At 45.7% G+C, this 25,671-nt stretch overlaps 1 protein-coding gene across 3 annotated transcripts in view; it reads left to right on the top strand.

The window, feature by feature from the left end:
• Nucleotides 1-3,133: 3,133 nt before the first annotated feature.
• The window catches only part of MXD4 (MAX dimerization protein 4), a 38,326-nt gene continuing 15,788 nt past the window's right edge, over nt 3,134-25,671 (top strand). Inside the window, exons 1-3 of one of the 3 annotated variants that reach the window (XM_005517890.3) lie at nt 3,134-3,257; nt 3,849-3,948; nt 13,233-13,262. In XM_005517890.3, coding sequence (XP_005517947.1) covers nt 3,194-3,257; nt 3,849-3,948; nt 13,233-13,262 — 194 coding nt within the window. In that variant the 5' untranslated portion in view covers nt 3,134-3,193. Of the gene's footprint in view, nt 3,258-3,779; nt 3,949-13,232; nt 13,263-25,671 lie in introns of all 3 variants that reach the window. The other 2 variants (XM_014261770.2, XM_014261777.2) reach the window with 2 other exon arrangements.

The following is a 25,671-nucleotide window of genomic DNA, read 5'->3' as shown; positions in this document are numbered from 1 at the left end:
TGACAGCTACCCCTTATCACTGAAGGCCAGCTGTTTCTTTAGCACTCAGCTGTTCCTGCTGCTTGCTCGTAGAAATGGAAGAAAGCTATTTAGAGACACAAATCTGCAAAGCCTTTGAGCACGTCTATCTTAGAGCCTGTCCTTCAGTTCTTAAAGTAATTTGGTTGATCTTCTTTCACACCCATTTTACACCTCTGCACCCGTGCTGACACCACCAAAACTAGTCCTGGTTCCCCGACACAAATAAAACCAGATCCAGAATTATTCCTTCTAGGTATTTTAAAAGCTTTTATGGTGCCTCCTGAGAAGGACTCAGTTAAGCTCACCCCTCGTAATAATCATGATTAAACCTCTCAGCACTAACACATTGTTGCTGTGTTCCTTCTTCAATGCAGCTAAGGGTGAATGTGTGCCACTGGTTGTGAGGTATGAGCCAGTCCTGTCCTTCCCAAATGTGTGTGGATTTATCCTGGATTTCATCCGCAGGGGCTTTATGGGTGTGTGGGGTTACATACACGCTTACAGCTCCAGCAGACTAACACAGTTTATGACTCCTGAGGCTGAGAGCCATGACGATCAGAGATCAGGTTCCTCTTGTGATGGCACTGGCCCCTATTTTGCACAACACTTTCTCCACAGTCCAGCTGGCTTCAGTGGTTCCTCACCTACCAAAGAAGACCTTCCATGCAGTGAAGTGTGGAGGCACAAAGCCCTGGAAAATGCCAGTATCAGTGTGAAATTGTGCTCAATCTCCTTAAAACAACTGTCTTCCAAATACTTCTGTCCACATTTGAAAGCAGAGCGAGCAATGTTTTTTACCTTGGGAGTGGTTAGAGATGCTGAGTTTGGGTACTGGGGAGTGCAGGGAAGGCTGAGGGCAGCTTCAGCTCAGCAGCTGGATCAGTCCAAGCTCCAAGGTTTGTCTGGTGAGGGCAGGGTGCTCAGCTCAGGCTGTGTACCCTCCTGAAGCACTGTCTTGTGCAGTATTTGTTATACCCCTGTGTTTCCAGAGTTTTTTTTCCAGGTAAAATTGTGTGCTTACAGTATGGTGAGGCAGAGCTTTCAACATTCGGAACCTCAATAAATCCATACCTGAATACCGGGCTTTCACAGAAGCATTTACATACCTAGCACATTTATCTGCCTTTCTGGATGTATGAGCTATTCTACAGCATGTGTACAAAACAGTTTAAGATCACTTAGACCTGTATACTATTATATAAATATAGGTGTTCTGAAGATCTGAGATACTGCTGTGGATGCAGTAGAGAACAGTGATGCCTTGTCTGTGCATCTCTGCATCTTCCTCACTAAGTGCCCTATGTATGTGGTCAGGCAAAGGGAACTTTCCTTCCTGTGTGGACAAAGCAGACCTGGGCATATATGGTTTCATGCTGTTTTGTAACAGAAGGCAATGTCAAATAGTGTCTAAACCTACTTCCAGTTAACAGCAAAACTGCCATAAGGTTCAATGGGTTTACAGTAAAAACTGTACTCTCTCACCCACATGCAGCAGGATTTCAACAGTTCAAGCACTGAGTGGAAAATGTTACAGCAATTTTTTTACCTTTGCAATCTATGCACCAAATTCCCTTCTACTTTGTAATTCACAGTCAGACTTTTCCCAAACATACAAAATTCTCTTAAACTACAATCACAATGCTGTTTTCTTCACTGCCTTGTATTTTCTCTTATCCGTGGTGCCTGGGCCAAATAGCAGTAAAATGTTATCTGTGTTTCAGCAATGTTCAAGAGCCACATTACACTTGTGCATCTGGGGCAACAAGATACAGACTAATACAAGATCAGGGGTAATGTATATGTGGCTTTACCACAGTGCTGTAAAAACAGTAAACCACAATCCTTGTTTTAATCTGAATCGCTATTAAACTCTTAAAAGGAAACTCTGGCTGACATCTTTTGCCAAGGAATAAACACACAGGACAACACTCTGCGTCCATCCTATATGCTGGATAGCTCTTACCTAAACACTTCAATTAAAACCAATGGGACCAAGAGCAATCCTGCAGGAGGACCGATTACAAGCTTCAGCACTTTTGGCCTGAAGATGTACCAATGTGTGATTACAGCACAGCTTAAAATATGCCTATTTTAAAACTACACTTGCTCGTGTTAAAACCAACCAGTTTTAGGCAACAGCTGTGCAGCAGCTATCTGAGATAAGGATGCAGAGTTAGCAGCACAAATAGGATGGTGTGGACAGGAAAGGTGCTGAGCTCTTCCTGCTCAGCCTGTGTGCCGGGAGCCAGGCTATTCTGGTACACGGCTTCTGTGTATCCAGATGACGAAAGGCAGCTGAACATGCTGGCAAGGGCTGGCAGGAGCTCTGGCTGCATTTTTGAGAGCTTTCCACTGTTTCTCTTTTTCAGCAGGTTAGGCCATTGTGTAGAGTTCAGTAATTCTCTTACATCCCTGTGCGTGTTTTTACAGCGCTGCCGTCTTCCTCTCTCGCCTGAGCACCGCAAGGGGTCACGGATGCACGTGCCAGGCACATTTTTAGAGCCCCTCCGGGGTCCCGTTTGTATCGTCTTTTTGGTTCCCGTTCATTTCCTGCCATACTTTGCCGCACGGGACGCTCCGCCGCCACACTGTCCCTTTTTCCCGATTTCCCTCACGCTTCCCCCGTGCCCGCCCGGCGCGTGCGAGGGGGCGGAGCCGACGGAGGCTCCGCCCTCCGCCTACCTCTTCCTCACGGCAACGCCACTCCCCCTCTCGCCCATTGGCTGCCCGCTCCTCGCTCCCCGCCTCCCGCCGCGCGGCACGCGCCTCCCGCCCCATTGGCCCCCTTCCCCGCCCTCATTTGCATGACGCTCCGCGCACCAATGGGCGGCCGCTGCCTTCTTAACATGCAAGGAAGTGGCCAATGAGCGGGTGAGGGGGCCGGGCCACCACGTGCTGTTGCTAAGCTTCGGCTTCTAAATTGTTACTACACGGGCAGCCAATGGGCGCGGGCGGCGGGGATCTGTCAACATCCCCTGCCCCGGCGGGGGGGGGGCTCTGGCCGCCGATTGGTCCGGACGCCCCCCTAAGTCCCGCCCCGCACCCGTCCGCCGCTCGCCATTGGCTGCGCGGGCTGCCCGTCCGCTGTTGTGTCAAATGTAGGTGCCTTAAAACCGGGGGCTCGGGAGTCCCCGCGCGTGAACTCGGCGCGGGGGGCTCGGGACGGGCAGCCATGGAATTGAACTCCCTGTTAATCCTCCTGGAAGCGGCCGAGTACTTGGAGCGAAGAGACCGAGGTACAGGGCGCAGGCGGGCAGTCGGTCAGGCACCCGCAGGCGCTCCCAGCCGCTCTCGGCCTTTGTTGTGCGGCGGCCGGGCCGGGGCAGCGGCCCCGAGCCCGCACCTGCCCGGGGGGGACCCGGGCTGCGCCAGCGGCACCGCGCTGGGGGAGCATCGCTGCTCGGATCTTGGCTTTTTTTTATATCTAACCCCCCAAGCAAACCAGAAGGGGGTTGTTTGTGCCGCCCTGGATGGGGACGGTGCGTGTGGCAGCGCTCAGGATCCCTCTCGCCGCTCCGTGTGTGGCAGTCGGTGATTGTATGGCAGCTCCCCTCCCCCAGCGCAGCGTGACAAGGGTTTGCATGATCCGCCTCGTTTTTAATGTGCACTTCAATAATCTTCCTAATTTCGACACTTCGGTGTTGGTTTTTTTTCCCCCTTTGGTTTACCGAGTTACGTTTTTTTGTCTCGCTTCTTTAAGAGATGCCAGAATAAAATCCAAACAAATCAACCGGAAAAAATTCTGTTCTTTACCCTAGCGTTCCTGCAAAGGAGGAAAAAATTGCATGGAAAAAATATATTGCCACTAATGCTGACTTTGTCCCTAGAAGCAGAACATGGCTATGCATCAGTGTTACCCTTCGATAGTGACTATTCCAGAAAGAAAACAAAGGCAGGCACCATGGCCAGAAAATCCCAGAATAACAGGTAATAGACGCACCGCTTTTTCAGAATGAATCGTCAGCTTTTCCGATGTGTCTAGCTTATTTGCAGTGCATACATTTATGAAAAATAATAACTAATCCGGTGTCTCAGTTTTCCCCATCCCGGTAGTCGCCATTTTTCCCCTGGATGGGCTTGGCTCTGTTTTGATCTCTCATATAAACACTGCCACGCGTACACCATCTCCTTAGTACTCACTGCACTTCAGAACCATCCGCCCTCATCGCTCCTTCTGCTCCGCGCTCGCCGACAGCGGCTTTTGCTGCAGACATTAACACCATAATCGCCACCCAGATTTCTCTTTGCATGGCACCTAATTTTTCCCCCCGGCACTCATTTATAAACCACAGGCAGCGAGCCGGCCGCCTCCCCCATGGCAGCCCGGGCAGATGCAGCCTCCGGTTGCGGCGGCTCTGGTCTCCGGGGCGGGGAGCGTGTGCGGGGCGGCGGGGGGGACACTCCGCACGCCCTCCTGCCTCTCCGGGAGGTTCGGGCTGAGAAGGTGCCGGAGCGAGCTTGACCTCCCCGGGGGCTGTGCTGCAGCGCCCGCTCGCCAGCCCTTCCGCCCGGCCGCCGCACGCAGATCCGCCGGGGAGCGCGGCTCGCCTGTTGTCGCTCCCGGTTATCGCCCATCCACCTCTCGGCCGCCGCCGTTCTGTTGCTGCCCCGCAGCCGCTACCTGCGCTGCGATGGCACGAGCCGAGCGCTGCTGTGCGCAGGCTCCGCAGCTTTGTTTGCTGCTCGGGCAGCGGCTGTGTACGTGCGGGAGGCTGGCTGTCTTACGGGGACACTGCCGGCCCCTGCCAGGAGCGAGCCCAGCCCTGGGCTCTGCCTGCTCCGCTCTGCTCCTCCAGGGCTGCTCCGGAGAGGACCGAGGAGCGTGCCCTGCTGGGCCTTGCCTCGTCCCGGGGCAGAGATGCTCTCCCCGGCGCAGGCTCTGCTCTGCATGGTCATGCTGGATGGTGGCTCCTGTAGAATAGCCTAAAATGAACTTGCTTTGCACGTGACTTGTTTTCCAAAGGAGCAGTGAGTCTCGGCAGGCCCGCTCTCGCTGCTCCGGCGGGCATCCTGCGGCCGGCTCGGATGGTGCTGGGGAGGTGCCCGGCGGATGGCCAGGAGCTGCTCGTGGGGCACCGGAGGTGCAAACCGAAATCAAAAGCTGACGAACTCCCTCCTTGAGCAGAAGCACGAGCTGCTGAGCGCCCTGGTGGTGCCTGCTGTGGCCGAGCAGTGTGCCTCGAAGATTACCGAGGGGGTGCAAATTGTGCCCCCATGCCCCTGCTCCAAGCAAGGCAACCATTTTGGGGGCTGTTAATTGCAGTACTCCTATTTTGTTTTTAGTTTTAGTTGAATGCTTTGTCTCATCATGGAGCGTGAGAAGACAGTTCATTTTAAAGGAGAAAGTCATCAGGAGCAGGAGGAGTGTCCTGAGACACTTTGCTCTTTAAGATTTTAAATTATTTTCATATAAAGTATGCTCACTGCCTTTAAAAAACTTCAGAACAGATTTCATAAGTTTTCCAGCTGTGAATTGCTCCTTGAATTGTACAGATTTCTTGTCTGTCTCTTGCATTCAAGAAATCTGTGTTACTTACAGCGCTATTATTCCATCGTTTCCGTTCTTAGGGCTCTTGTCATCCGCTGCAAAATAGTTATTTGTCTGAATTGTAAGCTGCTTTCAGGAGTTTTTAGGAGAGGATTTGTAATCTATCAAATACAGCAGAATTAAAAGATTTCTGGTTACAGATTTGCTAGTGTTATTAAAGTTGAGGCACACACATCCGCATACAGTTACCTTCCTGCTTTTTTTTCTGCCTGCAGATTTATATTTATTTACCCGTTTAGTGTTTTGCTCTGGTTCTCACTCCATAAAAGTGGCAGCCTTCAAAAACGCCATCCTGCAATGTGCAATGTGTACATTTACTCAACACTTTATTTTCTTCTAGCTGCAGTGATGAGATGAGGGGTGGGTTATCTGTGTTACAGGACAGGACAGTGTTTGTCAGGGAATGGTTTCCAGCGTGGACACTGCCGGGACACTGGCTGGTTTGGTTCAGCACGGCTACCAGGCTTGCTGGCCGTGCGGGAAGCAGAGGCACATTGCTTTAATGCAGCTCCCTGTCCCTTCAGGGACTGAGGGGTAGCAGGAGGGCCCTGTGGGTACCTCTGCATTGTCCTTATGGGCTTTGTACCTGTGTCCAGCAATCGCTGCTCAGGTTTGCCTGCATGCTTAGATTTGCAGGGGAGAAATTACCCCCGCATTTAAATATGCAGTGCAAAATACATGATGTACACCAGCATCAGTGTTTTATTATTATTTGGAGCTTAGAGGCTGTAAGTGCTGAGCCCCAGACTAGAGTGAATTTTTGGAAACACAGTTAATTCTTCCTAAGCAACTCAAAGATTAACAGAGGGAGACGACTGGCCGAAGTTCAGAGGATCTGGAGTGGTCGTGAGTGATGTGAACCACCGAGCAAAATGTTTGTCCATATTGTTCCACTTTAGCCATTTTCCAGACTCACTGGGTTTGGAGCATTAGATGCAGGGAGGCATCTGATTGCATACAGGGGATTGCATACATGTCTGAAATTCGTGCCTTATTATTTAATTGTTTTTCTGGATTAAAAATACATACTTAAGGTTGGAGGAGTAGGAAAGGAGCAGCTAACTGCACATTTCAAATCTGCAGGGGCATTGTTGTTTTCATTATCTATTTTTGTATCCTGCTGCTTGCAGCATCTGATCAGATTAAAAAGTGAGAGATGTATATATGCACATACGTTGTTTTTTTTTATGCCTTATGAGGTATACATATATAAAAGCATGAAAAACATCTTATTCTTGGAAAATCAGAAAAGAGGAAAGGCAGAGAAAAACTGTCAGATGTGAGGAAGCCTGGTGTGCTGTACTCTTCTTTGTTCTGTGTTTTCCCCCCCGTGTGCCTGCCTGTGGTGGGAAGAGCATACCCCATGTAGCACAGGTGTGTTGGCCAGGCGCCGTGGGCTGGGTGACAGGCAGGGATGGATTCCAGCTGCCCTGGGCTTCAGCAAGGGCACCAATGGACCCCTCCTTCCTCTGCCGAGGTGCTGCTGATGTTCATGTAAGAAACTGCAGGATGAGACCTCCGTCCCTTGTGGATGGCTGGCGAGACCCAGACCCGCAGGAGAAGGGGCAGGAGGCTGCCAGCCCTTTGAACGGGATGCTCAGGTCTGGGCTAAAAGCTTGCTGGCCTCTTGACTGCAATTGAGTGAGAAGTAATTTTGGCAGGTTTCGATTTGTGCAGGGAAAAATACCAGCAGAATTACATTTAAATAACCAAAATCTATAAGCTTTCTGTCCTCTGTATCTGTAGGAATTGAATAGTTTTGCTTTGTCCACTGTTAGCTTTGAATCAAAATTGAAAGTGGTTGTTAGCAGTGTGTTGATAAACAGTATTCTTGATGTTATTGGTAGCAATCAGGTACAGTTTTTAGCCATTTCTGTTTCACTTGCACATTAAAATGTCTTGATCTTACATGTTTTCTTCTCAGTTTCCCTTGATGTGCCCTTTCCCATGTCACACAAACCAAACTGCTTTGTTTTCTTTTTGGTTTGCTGTTCATACCATGTCCTCAGCTGAGATTCAGACTTGTTTCCCCCAGTAATTTTGACCAAAATCCTCTGGCAAATGAAACTGGATTCTTGTTTTGCAAAGAGGACAGGAGATTAGAGAAAGCCACAATATTACCTTTTGCAAGAAGGTAAACCTAGGTCGCATCTTGTTACAATACTACTTACAAGGTACTTGACTATAGTATAATAAATGTCTCCGCAGAGCAGTGGCCGTATGTAGTTCTTAAAGCAGTGCCATGCAGTCTGATAATTCTTGTTAAGGTGTACTTAGAATTAAAAAAAGGCATAAACCAGCTGGATTTATTGCTGTTGTACCTTGGAAATGTTAATAGCAAATATTCAAAAGTCAAGCTTGGTTTTTGCTCCAAAGAAACAGATAAGTGACACGTGTGCAATGTGCCAAGGAGGAATGCGACACAAATCTGAAATTTGGTGACGTTTGCTCACAAGGCAAAGCACTCTGACTGAGGAACATGCAATCCTGCAGATAACTGAGCTTTCTTCTGCCCTGGCTGAGTGACACTCACCAGGTGTTAGGTACCTTGAGCTCTGTGTGGGTTTGAGGTGTGTGTCTGTCCATGCACCGGGAAGCTCAGGCAGCTGCTTCGCCATGAAAGGGTCAGAAATAAGGTAAAATGAAAACCAAAATCTTAGTGTTAGATGCCAGTCTACTGAGGTCACAGTTAAATTTACTTTCAGAGAAAGGAATTGAATGCCGGTGGTGCAGTGTGTTTGGCCTGTTAATTTAGGAGCTGGTTTATTGAAGGAGAGGGAGCAAAATAAATGTCGGTTTATAAATATATCTTCTGTGTCTATTAATTAATTAATATTTTTGCTCATATGTTATATAAATAGACATGTACTTCGTGCTGTGTTCTGGCAAAGGGTTATATGCAGAAAAAGATGAAAGCGGCATTTGGATTTTCAAATAAAAACAGAGCCTAATGTCCAAATTCCTCTGTTGATGTTGGCTCATGGTGAGGGTGAACCTGTGGCCCGCAGAGTGAGCCCCTTGCTCTCAGCAGATGTTTTTCTGTGCCCACACTAAGCAGCTTAGGGATCGGGGGCCTGATTTTTGTTTTATTTTTCCTTAATTTTTTTAAAAAAAATTTTATTTTTTTGTGAGAGGCCAAGAATAAAACACTGCAAAGCAGACTGTGCAGACACAGCTCCTCTGAATTTTCACCTGGATTTCTGAATTTGATAGATCTTTCTCAATTTGCCTTCCTAAAGCTAGCACAGCAATTGATATCGCCACATTTGGTTTCAAAATAATGCATTTTAGTCCCAATATAACAGATTTCACCAATGGACTTGTCCCCACTGAGGAACTGCAGTAGGTCTGTGATATTTGGGAGCTGCACTGCTTGTGCAGTTGAGGAAAACAAATTGCCACTGTGTTAGAAGCACGTTCAGACCTGGCCACTGCAAACATGTGGCAGCACCAACTTGAATGCAATCCTGGAGCCAGAACTCTGCATCAAGGCTGTGCCAGTGTGCCTGGTTCCCAGACCCCAGCTGAATCTGCAGAACCAGTTAAATTTTGCTATGATGAGAATGCAAAATTAATTTTTAGTGGATTAATTCCGTACAGGCTTATTCTTTGACAGGCTGTAAGCAGTGTCCAGTTTGAAACAAATGGAAAAAACCAACAACCCAGATGCAGTGAGTAATAGGCAGAATGTGTGCTTATATTCAGGTTTATCTGTGCTTTTTGGGGTGAACTGTAGCATTTTCAGGTGCATTCCATGGCAGGTTAGGTATGTAGACAGGGAATTTCCTGGAAGTGAATCTGGATCCTTTCAATGAAAAGCCACACAGTCTCATTCACACAAGGCTGCAGGTGTAGGCATTGTGCTTTTACACACCTGCACTTCTGGGAGTGGGAACTGGATGCAGACACTTAAGGTGTAGCACCTTGTAAAGCTTCTTGTTCTGTTTGTTCTTACTCTTTTGGCCTGGACAAAAGGTGAAGTGCTGGCAGTGTAGTTCACACGGCTGCACCACCTGAGGTGGAGTTGTATCCTGCACATGGGTTGTATAACACCCTGTCAGTCCTGCCTGCACCAGAAAGCCCTGGCACTGGCAAGGTGCTGCCACTGTTTCAAGTACTTGGTTAACTACCCTGCTTTGCTCCCTACAGTGCTTTAAAGTGTGTTGGCAACTGGAAGTGTATTGGTGAGTCACGGTCTAGACTGGCTCCCATTAACACAGGGCAATGAACCTCAGCAGCATTGCCACACATCCCTGCTTTTGTCAGGAGCTGCTACCTTCCTGCTGAGGAGATGCCCCGTTCAGTGGGGTAGATGGATGGAGGAGTAGGGAAGGTGTCAGAATACTGAAACAGGCCGTGCACCACGCATACAGTGAAATCTCAATCTAGCATGTATGTGAGCAGATCCTGCTGGCTCACCCATAAACTGGCAGCAGGGGATATGGAGAGGCCTTTGCCTCTTCTGTGTTAGTCCTCTCATCTCAGTTAGCACCTGTTCAAATTCCTTAGGTGTGTCTGCTAAATGTTGAATCAACCAAAAGCTGAAATCCAATACCTAGAATTCTTGTGTGGGGAAAGGAAGGTGGTGGATGGGGATGGCTCCAGGGATGTGCTGTGAGAAGTAGCACAGCATCTTGCAGACCAATGGCTGCATTTGCTTGGTTCCTCCTTGCTCTTTCAAATCTTCTTTTGACAATTTTTTCACAAATAAAATTTATAATCAGTGAACCGCTTGGCATTTGCTAAAGGGATATTAGAGCTGTCTCAGATCAACAGTGTAGTCAAAGCACCAGTGTTCGTTATCCCTTCCTTCTGAACATATGATTTGCAGTTTTGTTTGTTGTTGGCTTTTTCCCTTTATTTTGATCTGAACCTTTTTACTTTTTTTTCCTCACTGCTACCTCCAACTTCCCCAAGCTTTTTGTGGAGATCTGAACTCAGTGAAGTGAACCTAAGTTAAACACCAGAAGTCTTCCTTCTCTTGAAGCTGTTTCTGAAAGGCTCCACAGACCATTTGCCTGCAAACCACAGTCATATATCTGTCTCTCTCATATAAATATATTTATATACATATAGCTTATTAGTTATGACCTACATCGTATCTTCACTAAGGTAATAAAAGATTCCATTTTGAAACAGGGTACTGGGTTCTGTGGAGACCAGTTCTTACGTTGTTTTCCCTCACTTTAGGTTGCATAAACAGCAGGAGATGGATATTCTTGCAATATACTCTGCTGTAGACAATGAGGGAAATAAAACCCAATATTCTGAGAGAGGTTAATCTCATCTGAAAACAAATGCAACCAAAGAAACCACTGTCATACTCTGTAATAGGGTATTTAACTTGCTCTGCAGATGGAGCAATTCTCAGGTAAATGTCAGGACTCCTGGTTTTGGTTCCTGCCTAGGGCCTGGTAGCTGGGGCATTATCCCCCTACACCTCCTGAAATGTGTGGCTGGTGCCCACGTGTGCACAATGCAGGCGTTGCTGAGGCTTTTGTGTCCCCAAGAGCTCTGCCAAGAGGCACAGGGTCACTGCCGCTCAGTTTGGCAGCTGGCACGCCCAGGGCTGTGCCGCTCCAGAGCTGCTCTGGCTGGACACACCTCAGGAGAGCACCGGGGCCACCCTTCATGTACCACAGGAGCCCTGTAGGTGTGCTGTATGCGGGACTGACAGCTGCTCACGGCATCCTCTCTCAGCCCAGCAAAATCCTCCGTGCAGGCTGAATTTTTTGGCCAATGGTTCCTGTGCTGTCCCAGCATGTGCTCGCCAGAGCTGCTGGGAGCTGGCAGCTCAGAATGGGCCAGCTGGAATGATCGTGTTCACCTTTGTGTCTAATTGCCAGAAATGTCAAGGAGTTCATGTCATAGGGATGAATCCAGGCCAGCCTGTATTTCCTCTCTGGTTCCAAAGTTCCCTACTAACAGTGCCTTAGACAGACCTTGTTGAGGGTGTCCAGGGACAATGGTTCTCTCCTGAACTTCTGTTTTCCATGTTTTTTCCTAAATACTGGTGGATTTAGCATAATCTTTGTCAATTTTTGTGAACACAGGTGTGGAGAAATGATTGTGGAGAAAGCCTGATCTCTCTGTAGGGAATAGAAGATAAAAACAATATCCCCTTAAGACAGCCAAATGACCAAGCCCACCTTGCCCTATTAATGTAGCACAGAAAATGTATATAACACTTGCAGTGTTGCTGCATTGGTCAGGGGCACTTAAATGGCATTGTAGAAATACACACATTACTTGATCACTTGATGCAACAAGTGTAAAAAAACCCCAAAAACATAAAGAATTCATAGGCTTTTGAGACAAAGATGCCAGGTAATGGTTGACATAATGGATGTCTTGGTACCAAGACTGAGGTGCTTTCTGTTGAGAGTGGATTAGCATCAGTACACATTTCAGTGTTACATGCAGAAGGGCAGTTCACTTAGTTTCTTGCAGGATCAGGAGCTGCACTGGCCTGAGATCCATTGCTGCATTGTGAGTTTGTTCACTGGATGTTTCTTGTGTGAGCTTTGCTTTCTTTTTCCCTCTCTGTGGCTGGAGTGATGTTCTGCCGTCAGTCACACCCAGGTACAGCATCCAGCAGCTCGAGTGTGTGCAGGGAGAGGCAGGACAGCTCGGCACTGGGCAGCATTTGTGCACGAAGGCTTCCTAATCCCCCTGGGGTGTCTCTGCTCCTGGAGGGACTGTGCACTCACCCTGCACAAAGGCACCTTACTCTGCACCCTGTGCCCAGCTGCAGGCTGAGGTTGCAGCAGGCTCCAGCAGAGCTGCTCTGACATAATTTGCCAGCCCTAAAAGCCACCACCGCCTCTCCATCTTTTGATTCTTACGTGCTGGGCATGTTTTCAGTGGGACAAAACTGAAAGTACGGAAAATCGCTGGTTCTGAAGCAGCGACAGTAACTTCGTTTTAGGAATGTTTTTAATCTGAGCTGTGTAAATAAATAAAATGAATATTTTTAGCTGAATCGGTTTTAAAAAAAAATCCTCCAATAATTTGGCTTTCTAATGGCAAAAAACCCGAGGCATCACTTGGAGAAGAAAAAAATCTCTAATCCAAGTAGATTGGAAGAGGGTAACATACTGCTGTGGTCAGTACAGGGACTATGATTTTTTTGGGTTTTATTTTCTGTTTGTAGACTGAGAAGAATTAAGAGGATTCCTCTTTTGTTGCCATTAAGATGTCAACAACAGCAACAGCAGTGATTAGCTGCTGAGTTTTCTTTCTGCTTCTCCGTGTGCTTGAAAGCTGGCTTTTTGGGTGCTTTTTGCTCTTAGCTGCTACCATTTAGGTCTTTGAACACTTTCTGCCCCTCATAATTTTTCTTCACAGATAAAAATCTTGTGGGCTGTTTTTATTACTAACCTGCTCAGTTTTTTATGTTCATTTCTGTCTCTGAATGTATTGAACACTAATAAATGCAAATATATTATAATTCCCTCCAAATCTACACTTTACTCATGGAAATTAAGTTGATACCCTGAAGAATCTTAAAGTGAACCAATTTAATAGAAAAGCTGTTTCATAATCCATGTTAAATACGTATTTTAGAGAACTCTTTTGCCATTTATGCCGGTATTGACTTTTAAGTATTCTAAATCTTTGTTTATTTATCCTTTCTCTAATATTTCTTTTCTCTTTTTAATAGGTCATCACACAACGAACTAGAAAAACATAGGTAAGTCTTGGAAAAAAGCTAATTAAAAGATGTATGCCTGACATTTGAATTACTGTGTTTATTGAAGAACATTTTATTGAAATTGTTTTGATTCTGCACTGAATTATTTATTAAGTCGGTTTTTTGGGTTTTTTTTTGTCAACTAAAATCTAATAGTTATAGTATTATTTGGCTTTTTTTTTTTCCCCTCTGTTATTTGGTATGCTCTTTTTGAAACATCTCTAATAGTTAGCTTTGGACTGATTAATGCTGTAACTGGTTAACCGAATTGTTACTAACAAAGAATCTGATTGCAGCAACTGTTTGCTAGAGGTGTTAAATGCTGTAAGTACAAAGTATTTTTGTGACTAAGGTGACTGCTTTTCGGGAACAATGTGTCACACACGGTTATTCTATGTTTCTTTTAAAGTATGCCTAAAGTGCAGTTAATTTTCATCTTGCATGTAAGTACCTTGGGATCCGTTTTTCCCCTCCGTCTGCTTTCCTTGCTGGTGCGTGTGGTGTCCGGGGAGCTGTGTGTGAGCGAGGCTCGGGCAGCTCGGAGCCGCGGGCTGAACCTAGCGCCGGGGAAAGCCGGACTTAGCCAGGACCGACCTTAACGCTGCAGCCCTGCGTGGTGCAGAGCTCTCGTTTGCCCCGCTCTGGAGGCAGTGCTCGGCGTGTGCTGTACCGTGTCAGAGTGTGTTTGCAGCCGGGCCCCAGGGCTGTAGGAAGGCTCCGGGAGCGCTGCTCCGAGCGGGGGAGCACAGGGAGCAGCGGGGCCCGTCTGGGCTCTGCCTTTCGCTTCGCCGCTGGGGCACCCTCACTGCGGGGCCGCTGCTTTCACTCGCCACTCAGGCAGCAGCATAAACGCCCTTTTGGGTGGGTTTTTTGTTCTTTTTTTTGTGTAGCTTGTGCTCTTTTGGGTTTCACGCATCCAGAGAAAGTGAGCGGGGTGTGTGTGGATATGACTGAAACCTATTTGCATGCTTCTAAATACGTGAAAAGTGGTTGATGGCACAACGAGATTGAACTCGTGGGTTTTTTTTGTGTGTTGTTCTGTGGCTGCAGTTACGTAGCAGCTAGACCATCACTTCCCTTGCATGCTTACATGCTTTCCTGTAGTTTAATTGTAATATGAGTAAACTATAGCTCTGCCTAATAGCCACGTGGTCATCCTAGAGATGAGAGGAACTGGAGAAGGCTCAAGCTCACAAACACAGGCCTGGGCTGTAAAATGCAGTGCACTGGCTAAGGCAGTGACATCGAGTGGCAGAACTTCTGCTGACAGTCTTCAGGAAAATAACTGCATGTAAAATTCTGTCCTTCGGTCACAGTTCTTTAAAAGAAAAAAAAAAAAATTGGCCCCAACTATGATTCTTTCTCATTCTGTTCCATTTCTTCCTCTCCTCCTGCTTCATCATTACAAATTTACTTTCATCTGCATATTTCTTTTCTTTTTCCTTCCGTTATTTTCTTCTTCCTTCTGCTGTGCCTTAACATGTTTAAGCAGCACAGTAAATGAGGCACAGCAGCATTTGCAGCAGATGCAGGGCCAGAAGGAGATTCTATTAATTGTTCAATCGCTGTTCTCACTTTCAGTTCTGTGTTATATCTTTGTAGTAGCTGGACCATATAGTACTTGCCTTGCTACCTTTTCTCTCTCTGCCATCTCAAGGTCAAAATAGGTAAACTGCACAGTATGTCTTGTGATTATACAACTAATGTTTCTAACTGCTGCTGCTTGCTGTGCCTCCTGCAGTTAAACTATACTTGAAGCCAGATTTTTATTATTCCTGGTGAGAACCTGCAAATTAGTGCAAGATCTTTATATGTGCAAATGGGTGTTCACAAAAGCAGATGAGGTGTGTACAGTTCTAGCTGCCTGATGTATTGGTGTGAAGGACTCCTGCAATTTCTATTTCTTCTTTTTAACAACCCCCTCCTCCAGCAACGTGGGTGTATGAGCAGATAATACCGATCATAGTGTTTTTCACTGTGTTTTACTAAAATTACATTAAGATCTGTGAAGCGTCTTGCACGGTTTAATGGAAGATTCACAGCCATGGTGTGTCCCTGTAGCAGCTGGTCCCTGCAGCAGAGCCTGTCTTCCCCCTCGGGTGCAGCCCTGCCCTGCCAGCTGGGAAGCACTGGATGTTGATTTTGGAGGTGTCTCCTTTCCAGGACCAGCGCCTTTGACTCAGCACTGCCGTGATGCTGCTCTGGCAAGGCACACTGGGTTATCTCACAGGAGCCTGTCGAGGAGGAGGAGGAGAAGAGGAATGGCTGTGCGTGTCCTCCTCCGTGCCCAGTCCTTCACGTGGTGTCTGAGGGCTGCACTCTGTGCTGGAGGGCAGGGAAATGGCTTCCTCATTTACACGGCCCTTGTGTCCTGCGTGAGGCAGAGATGCCATTAACTGGAAAGCCATGGTGTCAAATACAGGGTGTACATGGTGCTGTTTTGGGTTCTGCATCGGTGTTGCACATCAGAGCTCTTACCTCTGGTTTTGATGTCGGTGGGAATGGCAGTGGTTGACCTCTGTGTGTGCTGTATTGGCCATTTGGCCACTACCACTTTATTTTGCGTTTTCTACTGCTGGGTCTCTTTTCTGTGTGCTTTTGAGGGGGTGCTCAGAGGAAGATAAATGAAAGCAGAAACGTAATTCCAAGAAAGAAAGTTTCATTATATGATAGAATTCAGATTACTATTATGGTAAAGTGTTTCTCAGCGATTCATACATGAAATTAATTTTTTTCTGCTTTAAGTCTCTCTAGAATACCCTGCTCAGAACTTTAGTGTGGGTTCCATACAGGGAAACTTGTCCCTCTAATGGCAGTCTGGTTTGGGTCCTGTGCATTTAAGGTGTGTATCTTGGAGCCATGAAACAGGAAATCTCCTAAATAAAAAGTAGGAAGGCAAGAAATCTTCTATCCCAGGACAGCTGAGGTCCGAGAAGGTATTTTAATAATTACAGATAGGTTAGTCAGAGTGACACTTGGATGTAACTAGTTCCTAATGACAAAGATGTATATTCATGTAGGTATTTTTTGTTGTCTCCAGCCAGACCATTACGACTGTAGGCTTTCACAGAGCAATATAAATAGTAAGTAAATTAGTAATCATGACTTTTTGTAAGGAAATTTTTTAATTGACCTGACAGCTGTATAGAGAAGTTCAGCTTTCGTTGTGTAAAAAAACACCCAAGCATTCATGAGAGACGTACGCTTCTTTAAAAGACACAGCATAATCTCATTTATTTGCATCAATTTGTACTAGTTCTACATTAGAAGGTAAATGCCAAGGTGTATCCCCTCTGAAGACTGTGCTGAGATCTCCACACTGCTCTGTGAAGGCAGGGACAACCTGCCTTGACTGTTCACCTGTGGTCTTCTCCCCAGCTTGTGCAGGGCTGTGCGAGGAAGAGCACACACAGCCCTGACAAAGGATACTGGATCAACCCATCAGGACTTCTTTGGTGTCATTCAGTCCTGCCTGGCCATGAGGAGGGGTTCAAGGTCTTGCCCTTTCCCTGGAAAGTCTTTGGAAACAGCTTGTGAAGCTTGATGATTTTGAAGAACAGCTTTTAAGAGTTAAAGAGGAAAGGAATAGGTGTGCCTCAAAATCAGCAAGCCATGTGCTGCTGTCCCCAGACTGGCACCATATGAGCTGAAGAAGTGCTGTGTAACCCTAGTATGGCTTGATCTAGGTTCCAGGTCCCCAAGCTTAGATTTGACAAAAGCTGGTGAGCTGAGCCAGATGGAGGTAAAAACCAGGCATTGCTGTTCAAGCTCAGACTGCTGGAGTTGGTGTTGGCCTGGATCAATTGAGAGAGACAACCCTGAACTTTTAGAAGTGCAAGACAGAATGGGGAATGCATGAGACACAGTGATTTGCAAAACCTTAAAGATGGAAAAAAAACCTCCAAATCTTTCTTTCCAGAGGAGCTTAATGTATTTGTTGTTGTAGACTGCTGACTGGGGGAAACTGAAAATGTTCCCACGTGCACAGAAGGTAATACTGCTGCTAGTTTTGTGCAGTTCTTAAAGCTAAAATCTTGCCAGAACAAAGTTTCTATATTGCATCATCATCTGCATGAATGAGCATCTCTACAGGAACACAGGTTTTGATGAGCAATATATATTTTCATGGGAGTATTATTATGTACAACATTAGCTGGTGCAGAAAACAGAGCAAATGCCTTTGAAGTTAAGTCCTGATAGATGGTTTTCTCATGGAGGAATTGCACATTCAAGAGCACAGTTATATTCATTGGTACATCAGTTTCACCCACCAGAGTTGCTTGGTGTTATATAAGCTGAGAGAATGCCTAGATGGATGTCCAGAAATCTTCTCTGTGGCTCTTCAGGTTAGTAAACTGCAGGGTTAATGAAAAGCATATAATTGCCAGTTGGTGATAAACTTGTAAGTTTTGAAACAGAACTGAAAGGTCATTGAAATAATAGTATACCAAAACAATGCTTAATGTTTATTTTTATTATGGGCTGCCTTTTCAAAATCACAAATTACCATTGTGGTTAGCACTGTTACACAGCATAAAGCTGTAACTGCACTGATCCATCACGGTGACTGGCTGTGGTGCCACTGCTGAGGAAACCCCTGAACTGGTGCTGGAGGTAAAGTCCTTCCAGAGAAGGATTACTCAGTGTCTCACTGCTGTGCTTCCATCAGGAATTTAGCCCAGCCGTGGCTGCACACTGGTGCTTCTGGGTCCTCCTTCCTGCCAGCACAGCAGGTGGGGAGAAGCTTCCTTCTTTGGCCAGGTCACCTTCCTGAGCCAGCTCACTGTCATAGGCACACCCTGATGCCAGTACAGGGAGAGGATGGGATGGCTTCTTTGAGTGATACTGTTAATTTACAGTGTTAATTTACTGTACAGAACTGTTATAGTTCACTTCTCTGTCAGTTTATGTTTTTCCTAAGCATCCAGTTTTGGCTGCTGTTGCCTGGAAAGTGCTGTGCTGGATGGGTCTTACTGACCTGGGAAAGATCTCATTGTTATAATGGGTCTATAAAAATTGCTGCCATTTCTAGGATCTGTCCAGATTATACATAAACCATCCAGATAATGTGGCTGCTGCGTTAGTGGTGGGAAACCTGTCGTCTTGCTGGTGAAATCTAACTTCTGTACTAGGTCTTTCTTCTGGTTTTCTTGTCAAGAAAATAACTTTTTTTACACCATCTGGTTTGTGTGGTTTATTACAATCCCAGTGAATTGCAATAAAAATGCTACCTTTGCACTCCTTAAGCAAGATAATGTCTTAGGAGTGTGATTTGACTTTTGTGAGCTGAAAGCCACCATGGTTTGGGCATCTGCTCCCCCTCCCTAGCTATGACTCCTTCTCTGAGGGTTCCAGGTGTAGTGAGCAGGTGACTGGTGTTATCTCAGCCAGTGCAAGGCTGAATTTCAGCTTAAAGCCCATCTTGCCAGGCATTTGCCTCTTAAATCTCTGTAATATATTTTTTTTTTTTTTGTGCAGCTTGTTTATCAAAGTCTATAAAGAACTGGACCTGCAGAACTGGAGATTTAATCCTGTGCTTTTGCTGAAGTGACCCATGTTTCTGAGTCTGACAGATCTGTGGAATTAAAGAAATTGGAAGGTTTAAAACTTTGCACTGAAATGCTGCTCTTTCCTCACTTTACCCCATCTCTGGGCAGTCAGCAAGTGTCTGGACCTGTGACTTGTCATGCAGTGCCTGCTGCAATAGCTACTGTGGATACTTATGCACTGAACTGTTTGTTGTCTTTTCAGTGCACAGAGCAGCTCACCTGATGATGCACTCCTAACAAATGTGTCTCTCTACCTACACTGCTGGTTTGGAAAGGCGGAGTGTATTAAGCAGACGAAGCTTGACAATTAATCTGTTCAGGAAGTTATACTACAGGTATCAGAGATGTACACACAATTACACTCTGGGCAGAGCTTCTATTTTGCAATGAAATATGGGACTAAAATACAGTTTGGACTCAATTATTATGTCCTTTTTCCTGCTGAAGTCAGCTTTGGACTGTGGAGCAACTGGGTCTGGGCTCCAGAAAGCTGTGTGCTTCCTGGCCAGCCAAGCAGCCAGCAGGGAGCAGATGGGTGAGAAACCAAGTGCATGCGTTTTTTTCCACTCAAATTTGTTCATCCCTCTCTTCAAACGTAAATCCATTGTGTGTCAGCCTCTAATGGACTATGTAGAAGGTGGTTTATGTTTTCAGCATCTGCTAATTGACCTAGCCAGTTCTCATCCAGCATGGTAGAGAGAGTGGGCTGGACTTATACAAAGTAGAGATGCATGGGCCAGACTTTCTGGTACTTTCTGGACAGGTGCTGATTGCCTGCATATAGGAAAAGAGAGGCCTGATGGTGACTGCTCTCCCAATTGGAGAAGAAAAACTAAGTTGAAGTAGGTATTTTGAAAAAGAGGGTTTTTTTTAAGCTACATCTGGACAAGTGAGCTGGAATTTGATTTTTGTTTTTTTTAAAGGTATTTAGGCAGCTAATGGACTTTAAGAAGCTGGCCTCTGAAATGAGTCTTACATAATGTGATGGGAATCCTTGGCTGAATCCCAGCCAGTCAGGTCTGTGGAAGCCCACAGACCAATATACAGAAGTGGTACTTGCTGTGGTTTGAAGAGGTAGCAAATGTGCCTGAAAGTCAGCAGTGCAGCTCCAGCTCTTCAAGGCAAGGTTGGCTCTGCACTTAGGATTCACACCAGATCTGCAAGAGGTTGGCTTACTTTCTCCCAAGTATATCATGAGCATTCATGTCCCAGTGTCCCTGCTTGGAGTAGACAAAAAGGAGTCAACCTCAGCTGGAGGAGGTGGCTGTGTCCTGTGAGTTGCTTGTCCTGTCCCTTCCTCTCCCTGCCTCCATGCTGTACTGGCATCTGTAGCTCTATTTTTAGCACTCCTTTCCCTGTAGTGACTATCCCACTTGGGTATTGGATATACCATGGCCTGGTCCCAAATTCAAAATGTCTCTTTCTGAATGGAACGGTGTGTACTTCCCTGGTGCAGCTCGTGCTCCTTTGCCCTCGTGGTCTCTGTCAGCAGACACTTGTGCTTAAATTTACTGCACAGAATTCCTTTGCAGGTCAAGTAGTTTTTAATCTGTGGTTTTTCCCCTTGATACACTGGCAGACTTTGGGCCCAACTCTGCCTCGTGCCGAGGGAACTTCAGTAGGAGCTGTGCCTGGCTGCAGGCTGAACCCTGCATCACATCAGGGCTGCTGCAGAGGATACAGAAAAGGTTCCAAGAACTGTACCGAGCATGAGCATTTAGACAGCAGATCATAAATGCGAAAAAGCATTATGCTGTTCCTTCACAGAAGTTTAATTTGGGCCTTTTTTGGAAAAACAGAACCAAAACCAAATCCCCCCCATCCCCTCCTTTGTGCATGGGATTCAGTTAAAAACTGACTCCTCTTGTCCTAAAGAACTGTGCAATCCACAAGAATGGAAAAGATATTCCTTCTACACACCCCTTCCTGTGTTTGGAAGGAGAGAGTTGTTTTGGGACTTCACAGAGGTCTTTTGAGATGGAAATACATATGCTGAGCTATGTACACATCCTTCTAGGCTAGAGCAGAGTGACAGGACTTGTCAAAGGATGTCAATTGGCTAATATTATTGTTTAATGCTAGTTTATGTTATGCAAGCTTTTTTCTACACAAATTAGTGTGACTAATTTTGTAGCGCGTGGAGATTGGCACAGCCAACACAGAAGAGGTGTGGGCTTGGGATGTATGTACATGAGGTCATGTTGCAATGCTTCTAACTTGAAAAACTAATAACTCTGGTTACAGGCTACATGCCCTACATTAAGAAAGCCTTTATTAGGTTCTATCTTATAGCAACAAAGCAGATTTGTGTAACAGTCAAAGACTACATCTGAATGTGGTGAAAACGTCTGTAAAAGGCTGGAGGAGCAGTGAGTCCTCTTCTCCCAGCTGCCACCTTGGGATTGATGCCTAACAGATTTATCTGCTTTTCTTTCCTTGATGGTTCAGTTTGGGTAACTAAGTGAAGATACAAGGTGCTAAATAAGGGGCCTGCCTGGCATATAATTGCTGCTAGGACTCAGCAGCTCCTATTGAAGTTAGGTATACCATCAGTGTTTGCAAATACTGGCTGCACAGACACTCTGTGTCTTACATAGCACATTAGCTGGTATTTACAAAACATAAAGGTAGCAAACCCTGTAATTCCCCAAGAAAGCTGACTTAATCCCCATTGGTAAGTGCTGTTGTGTTGAGTGCTGCAATGAACATCATGGGTGGAGCAAATAATTTCTGCTAGGGAAATTTGGGAGCTTGTTGTGTATGTTTGCTAGAAGCAGTTATTGGGTGTAGGTGCTAAGAGGTGTTTTAAATAGACTGTTGGGTGTCTCGGTTCCCACTGCCTGACTTTACATATGGCAAGTGAGTCCAAACTTCTGGCACTTCCTTCAGTTGCCAGATAACCTCAGGACACTGCACTTAAGAAATCTGAGCTGAGTTTTGTGGGAAAGAAAGAAGGAGGGAAGGGGGGAGAGGTTTGAAAGCTGTTCCATACCTTATCATCCCCAGATGGATCATTTTCAGATTCTGCCCAACTGCATCCTATCTGGCTCAGACACAACCAGTTTTGTACTGTTCAATGGAAGGGGAAATAGGATGGAAATTAAATTATAAACAAGGCACTATCTGTGTTGTGGCAAGCTATATCTAAACTTGGAGGCAGGTTGTCAGATATCTGTAAGTCTCCACTGTCCCACAATGCCAGACTTTTTTTTTTGTTGGGGAATGTGGGGGGGAAATAAGTGTTACTTAGCTTTTAATTCACCTGAAAGTAAGAGTACCCATTGCAGCCTTGGAAGTGACCATCTTTAATTAGTCAGTGCATTTGATCCTTCCCCTAAATTTGTTTATACATACACCTCACTGTCTTCCATTCACCTCTAATTACAAGGTTTAAATGAGGGAGTTGGAGACATACAGCAAGACGTTTGGGGACATGTATTCTTAATTACTTCAGTGTGATTTCTTTTCTTCTCTTCCTTTGTTGTTCTCACCTGGGGTCTGAGCCAGCCTTCAGCTGGCTGGAACTGGCACCCTGCTGTTGTCCCAGGGCACCTCAGCTGTCTCACTGGAGCACATCTCAAGTATCTGCACTGGTAAAAGCAACACCCACCACTTCCTTCCCCAATAAAGTCAATTCATTTGTGCATGCTCAAGCTGCCATCATTAGCTACTCCCTCTAAGATGGCCACGAGGCTTTGGTAGGTGCATGTGCTGTGGAAGTAATAGCAGAAGCAAAAATGAAAGTAACACATAGCACTAAATACCTCTTTTTGATAGTTTCCTGATCAGAGCTTAAAACTTCCTACCACTGTGAAAGAGCAAGTAATTGTTCAGGTGCTGAACTGGAGACAGAGTTGCCTTAACTGATGAGGTTTCAAAACTGATGTAAATTGCTGTTGTTTATTTTGATGCCTTGTGCAGGTGGGAGCTTGGAGTCCCTACAGCGTTTGTCAGGCTACTTAAATTGGATACTTGGTATTTGGATATTGAGGTACAATAAACAATAAAGTCACAGGTATCCTGTATTACAGATACTAATGCTTCACACTCATTTAAGACGATGCAGGAAAAGGCTGCTTAATTCCAGCTGTCTGCCATCCCTAGGCCTTGTGCTTAGTGTGTGACAGCAGATCATGTTTTTAATTTAACTAAAATAATTCAACTTCACTTGCCTTTCCTTTAATTTGGCATCATACAGTGGTATTAAAAAAAAAATCTTGAACACATTTCTCCCCTCATTTGACATATGTACAAAATAACTAGGTCTATAGGGAGGTTTAAAATTAGGCAGAAAAAGCTCACTAGGCCTAGTAGTGTGCTCTCTTGGCTTAGTACTGTGCTGCAGCTCAACTTCTCTAGGCTTATTTAAGCATTGTAGTCTCCCCCGTGCCTTTTTTTTTTAAGATCCTTCCTGTTGGCGGCTGTCCTGAGACACTATGTTCTTGTTTAGCATTTTGATGTGGGGAAACAGTCTGATAATTAAAGCCGGTTTCAAGCCATGAGCTGATTTGTAAGCAGTGACTTGCTCTGGGGTGTTGTCAGTCAATAAATGTGTAGCTTGTGTGCACAGAGCTGAGCTGCACCTTGGTCCTTAAGGCCCACGTGAGAGGGACATGCAGCTCCCAGGAGCCACTTCTGGAGAGACAGACTGCATCCTCTCCAGCCACCTGTTGTTGAATGGTTAAATTGTGAAAAATTATCACTATCATTCTGTTCCACTCTGTGTGTAAACCCAGTGCAAATCTGTTGTTACGCAGCTTTTCCTTTTTTAAATGAATGTAATTCTCTTTAACCCACTCTTTGCAGTCCTTGACAAATTCCTTTCAAGGGTACTGTGAAAGGTGGCAAAAGCCAACACACGTGTTGCAGGTCTGCAGGCTCACACCATAGCTTTGAATGTGCTGTGCAAATTTGCTTCGTGGTGCTCCAGTGCCAGTGAGGGCCAAAGTTTTACTGCTCTCAAAAATGGCTGTGTATCCTACCCCACTCCTGGGGTTTCCATGGGCAGCATGTGAGTACGTGTGTGTCTCCATGTCACGTCAAGTGGGAATTACAACTGCTTGATCCTGTAATGGCATGATCTTGTGACGGCACTTTCCTTATCTAATTGCGTCTGACACTATTCTGAGGTAGCAGACAAACTTGAGTTTCCCTGCAGTGTAATCTAAGAAACTTGAGTGCCAGTAAGACAGATGGGTTTGAGAGGTCTAATTTAGGAGGATAAATTGCAATGTGTGCATTTTAATGTGCAAAACAAATGGGTGGCTGGCTGAATGAAGTATTAAATAAGTTTATTAAAAGCATGGCTGATTAGTTTGTTGTGGACTCTGTTTTCAGTATGTATGATGGTATTTCCATCATTCGTGTATTTCTCTACAAGGCACTGTTTTTCATCTGCCTGGATTAGGTAGGTACTGAGTGATGCTGAGCTCGTGGTACTAGGTGACACCTCACTCACTATTGCTTAAAAGTGTTTGAGAGGTAAACGTTAAAGACAATCAGTAGATAATAGGGCTAAAAATAGAAGACACCTGAAAAAGAAATTCCGTTTATATAGCTCTAAGAATTGTTCCTATTTGTCTGACATTGACTTTGAAGGTTTAAAATACAGAAATCTGTTCTCTATAGATGAGCACAACCTAAAGGCTGAAATGCTAAAATATAGGTTGGAATCTTCTTTTTTTTTCCTTTTTGCAGAAGAAAATAAATCCATACAAGGGCAAAAACATACTGCAATGGGTTTCAGCTGTTTGCATAATGTTTGATTTCTGTTGCCTCAGACTCTTGCAATATCAGAGATTTATTGCCCATGGTCAAAGGATGTAGAATCTCATACATGTAAATTTATGATGGATACCATCCAGGAAAGACAAATGATATCCAGCTGCCATTACTTTTGCTTGTGATGCTTTTGAGAATCCCTGTATAGCTTGTAAATTCCTGTTGACATTTCCCATGAAGTACATCTCAGATTTCTGTGTGTTGCTGTTAGTTGTCAAGACCCAAGACAATGAAGGGTCTTTAAACCTTTCATGGCTGCTCTTCAAATAAGAGCAGCTTAAGATAGTGGGATGGTTGAAGCATGGATAAAGCTGTGAGGAAGAGCCTGCCTGCAGGGAGGAGTCTAGAAAAAAACAAGGAGAGGAGATGAGAGTGGTCAGATGATGGTCCTGCAGCTCTTAGTACTGCAGAGCCTAAAGCTATGGTTCCACAAAACAGATGCCAGTCTGCTAGTGCTCCATCTGCCCTGGAGTCCTTGCTGATGTTGTCTTGCCTGTGCCTTGCCTTGCCCACTGCTCCTCTGAGTGCCTCCTGTGCTGCTGGCTTGGTCTGCAGATGGTGCAGGTACGTGGGTGAGCGTGCACCGTCGTGTGACACATCTCTGTCACACCTCTCACGCCTCTGACAGCTCGTGCTCACTTTGCAGGCAGCAGAGCCCGAGTGGAAGAGGGTTGAGGAGCAGTACAGCAACGGGCACTAACTGTGCCACAGGGCTTTCGTTCTTCTGCTGGCCAAAGTCAGATGTGACTCTGGGACACTCATCAGTCTGTCCGCTTCTGCTGCCAGGTACATTCCTGAAGGGACAGCACGTGGGCAGTCTGGCCAGCCAGCAGCTGCTGAGACTCCAGGTCTCGTGCTGGTGTTGCCCACGTTGATTTGCAGGGTCATTCCAGTCCCCAAAGCAAGCCTTGGGAACTGCTGTCGTTGCCCATCTTAGCTGATGTCCCTGGCTTGTGGCAGCACATGGGTAACCACAGCTCACCTTCTGATGGGAACCAGAACATAAAGTGTATCAAAGTCTCCTTGTGGGCTTTTTGAGAGATAAGGAAATGCTGATGTAGTCCAGTGCTTGTAACTTA

The sequence above is a fragment of the Pseudopodoces humilis genome, chromosome 6 (assembly GCF_049639895.1).
Source record: "Pseudopodoces humilis isolate 2021_Gansu_Grassland_sample_001 chromosome 6, ASM4963989v1, whole genome shotgun sequence".
In the NCBI taxonomy this organism is placed as follows: Eukaryota; Metazoa; Chordata; class Aves; order Passeriformes; family Paridae; genus Pseudopodoces; species Pseudopodoces humilis.
The sequence above is the reverse complement of the archived record's forward strand: the minus strand, read 5'-3'. Positions and strand labels throughout refer to the sequence as shown.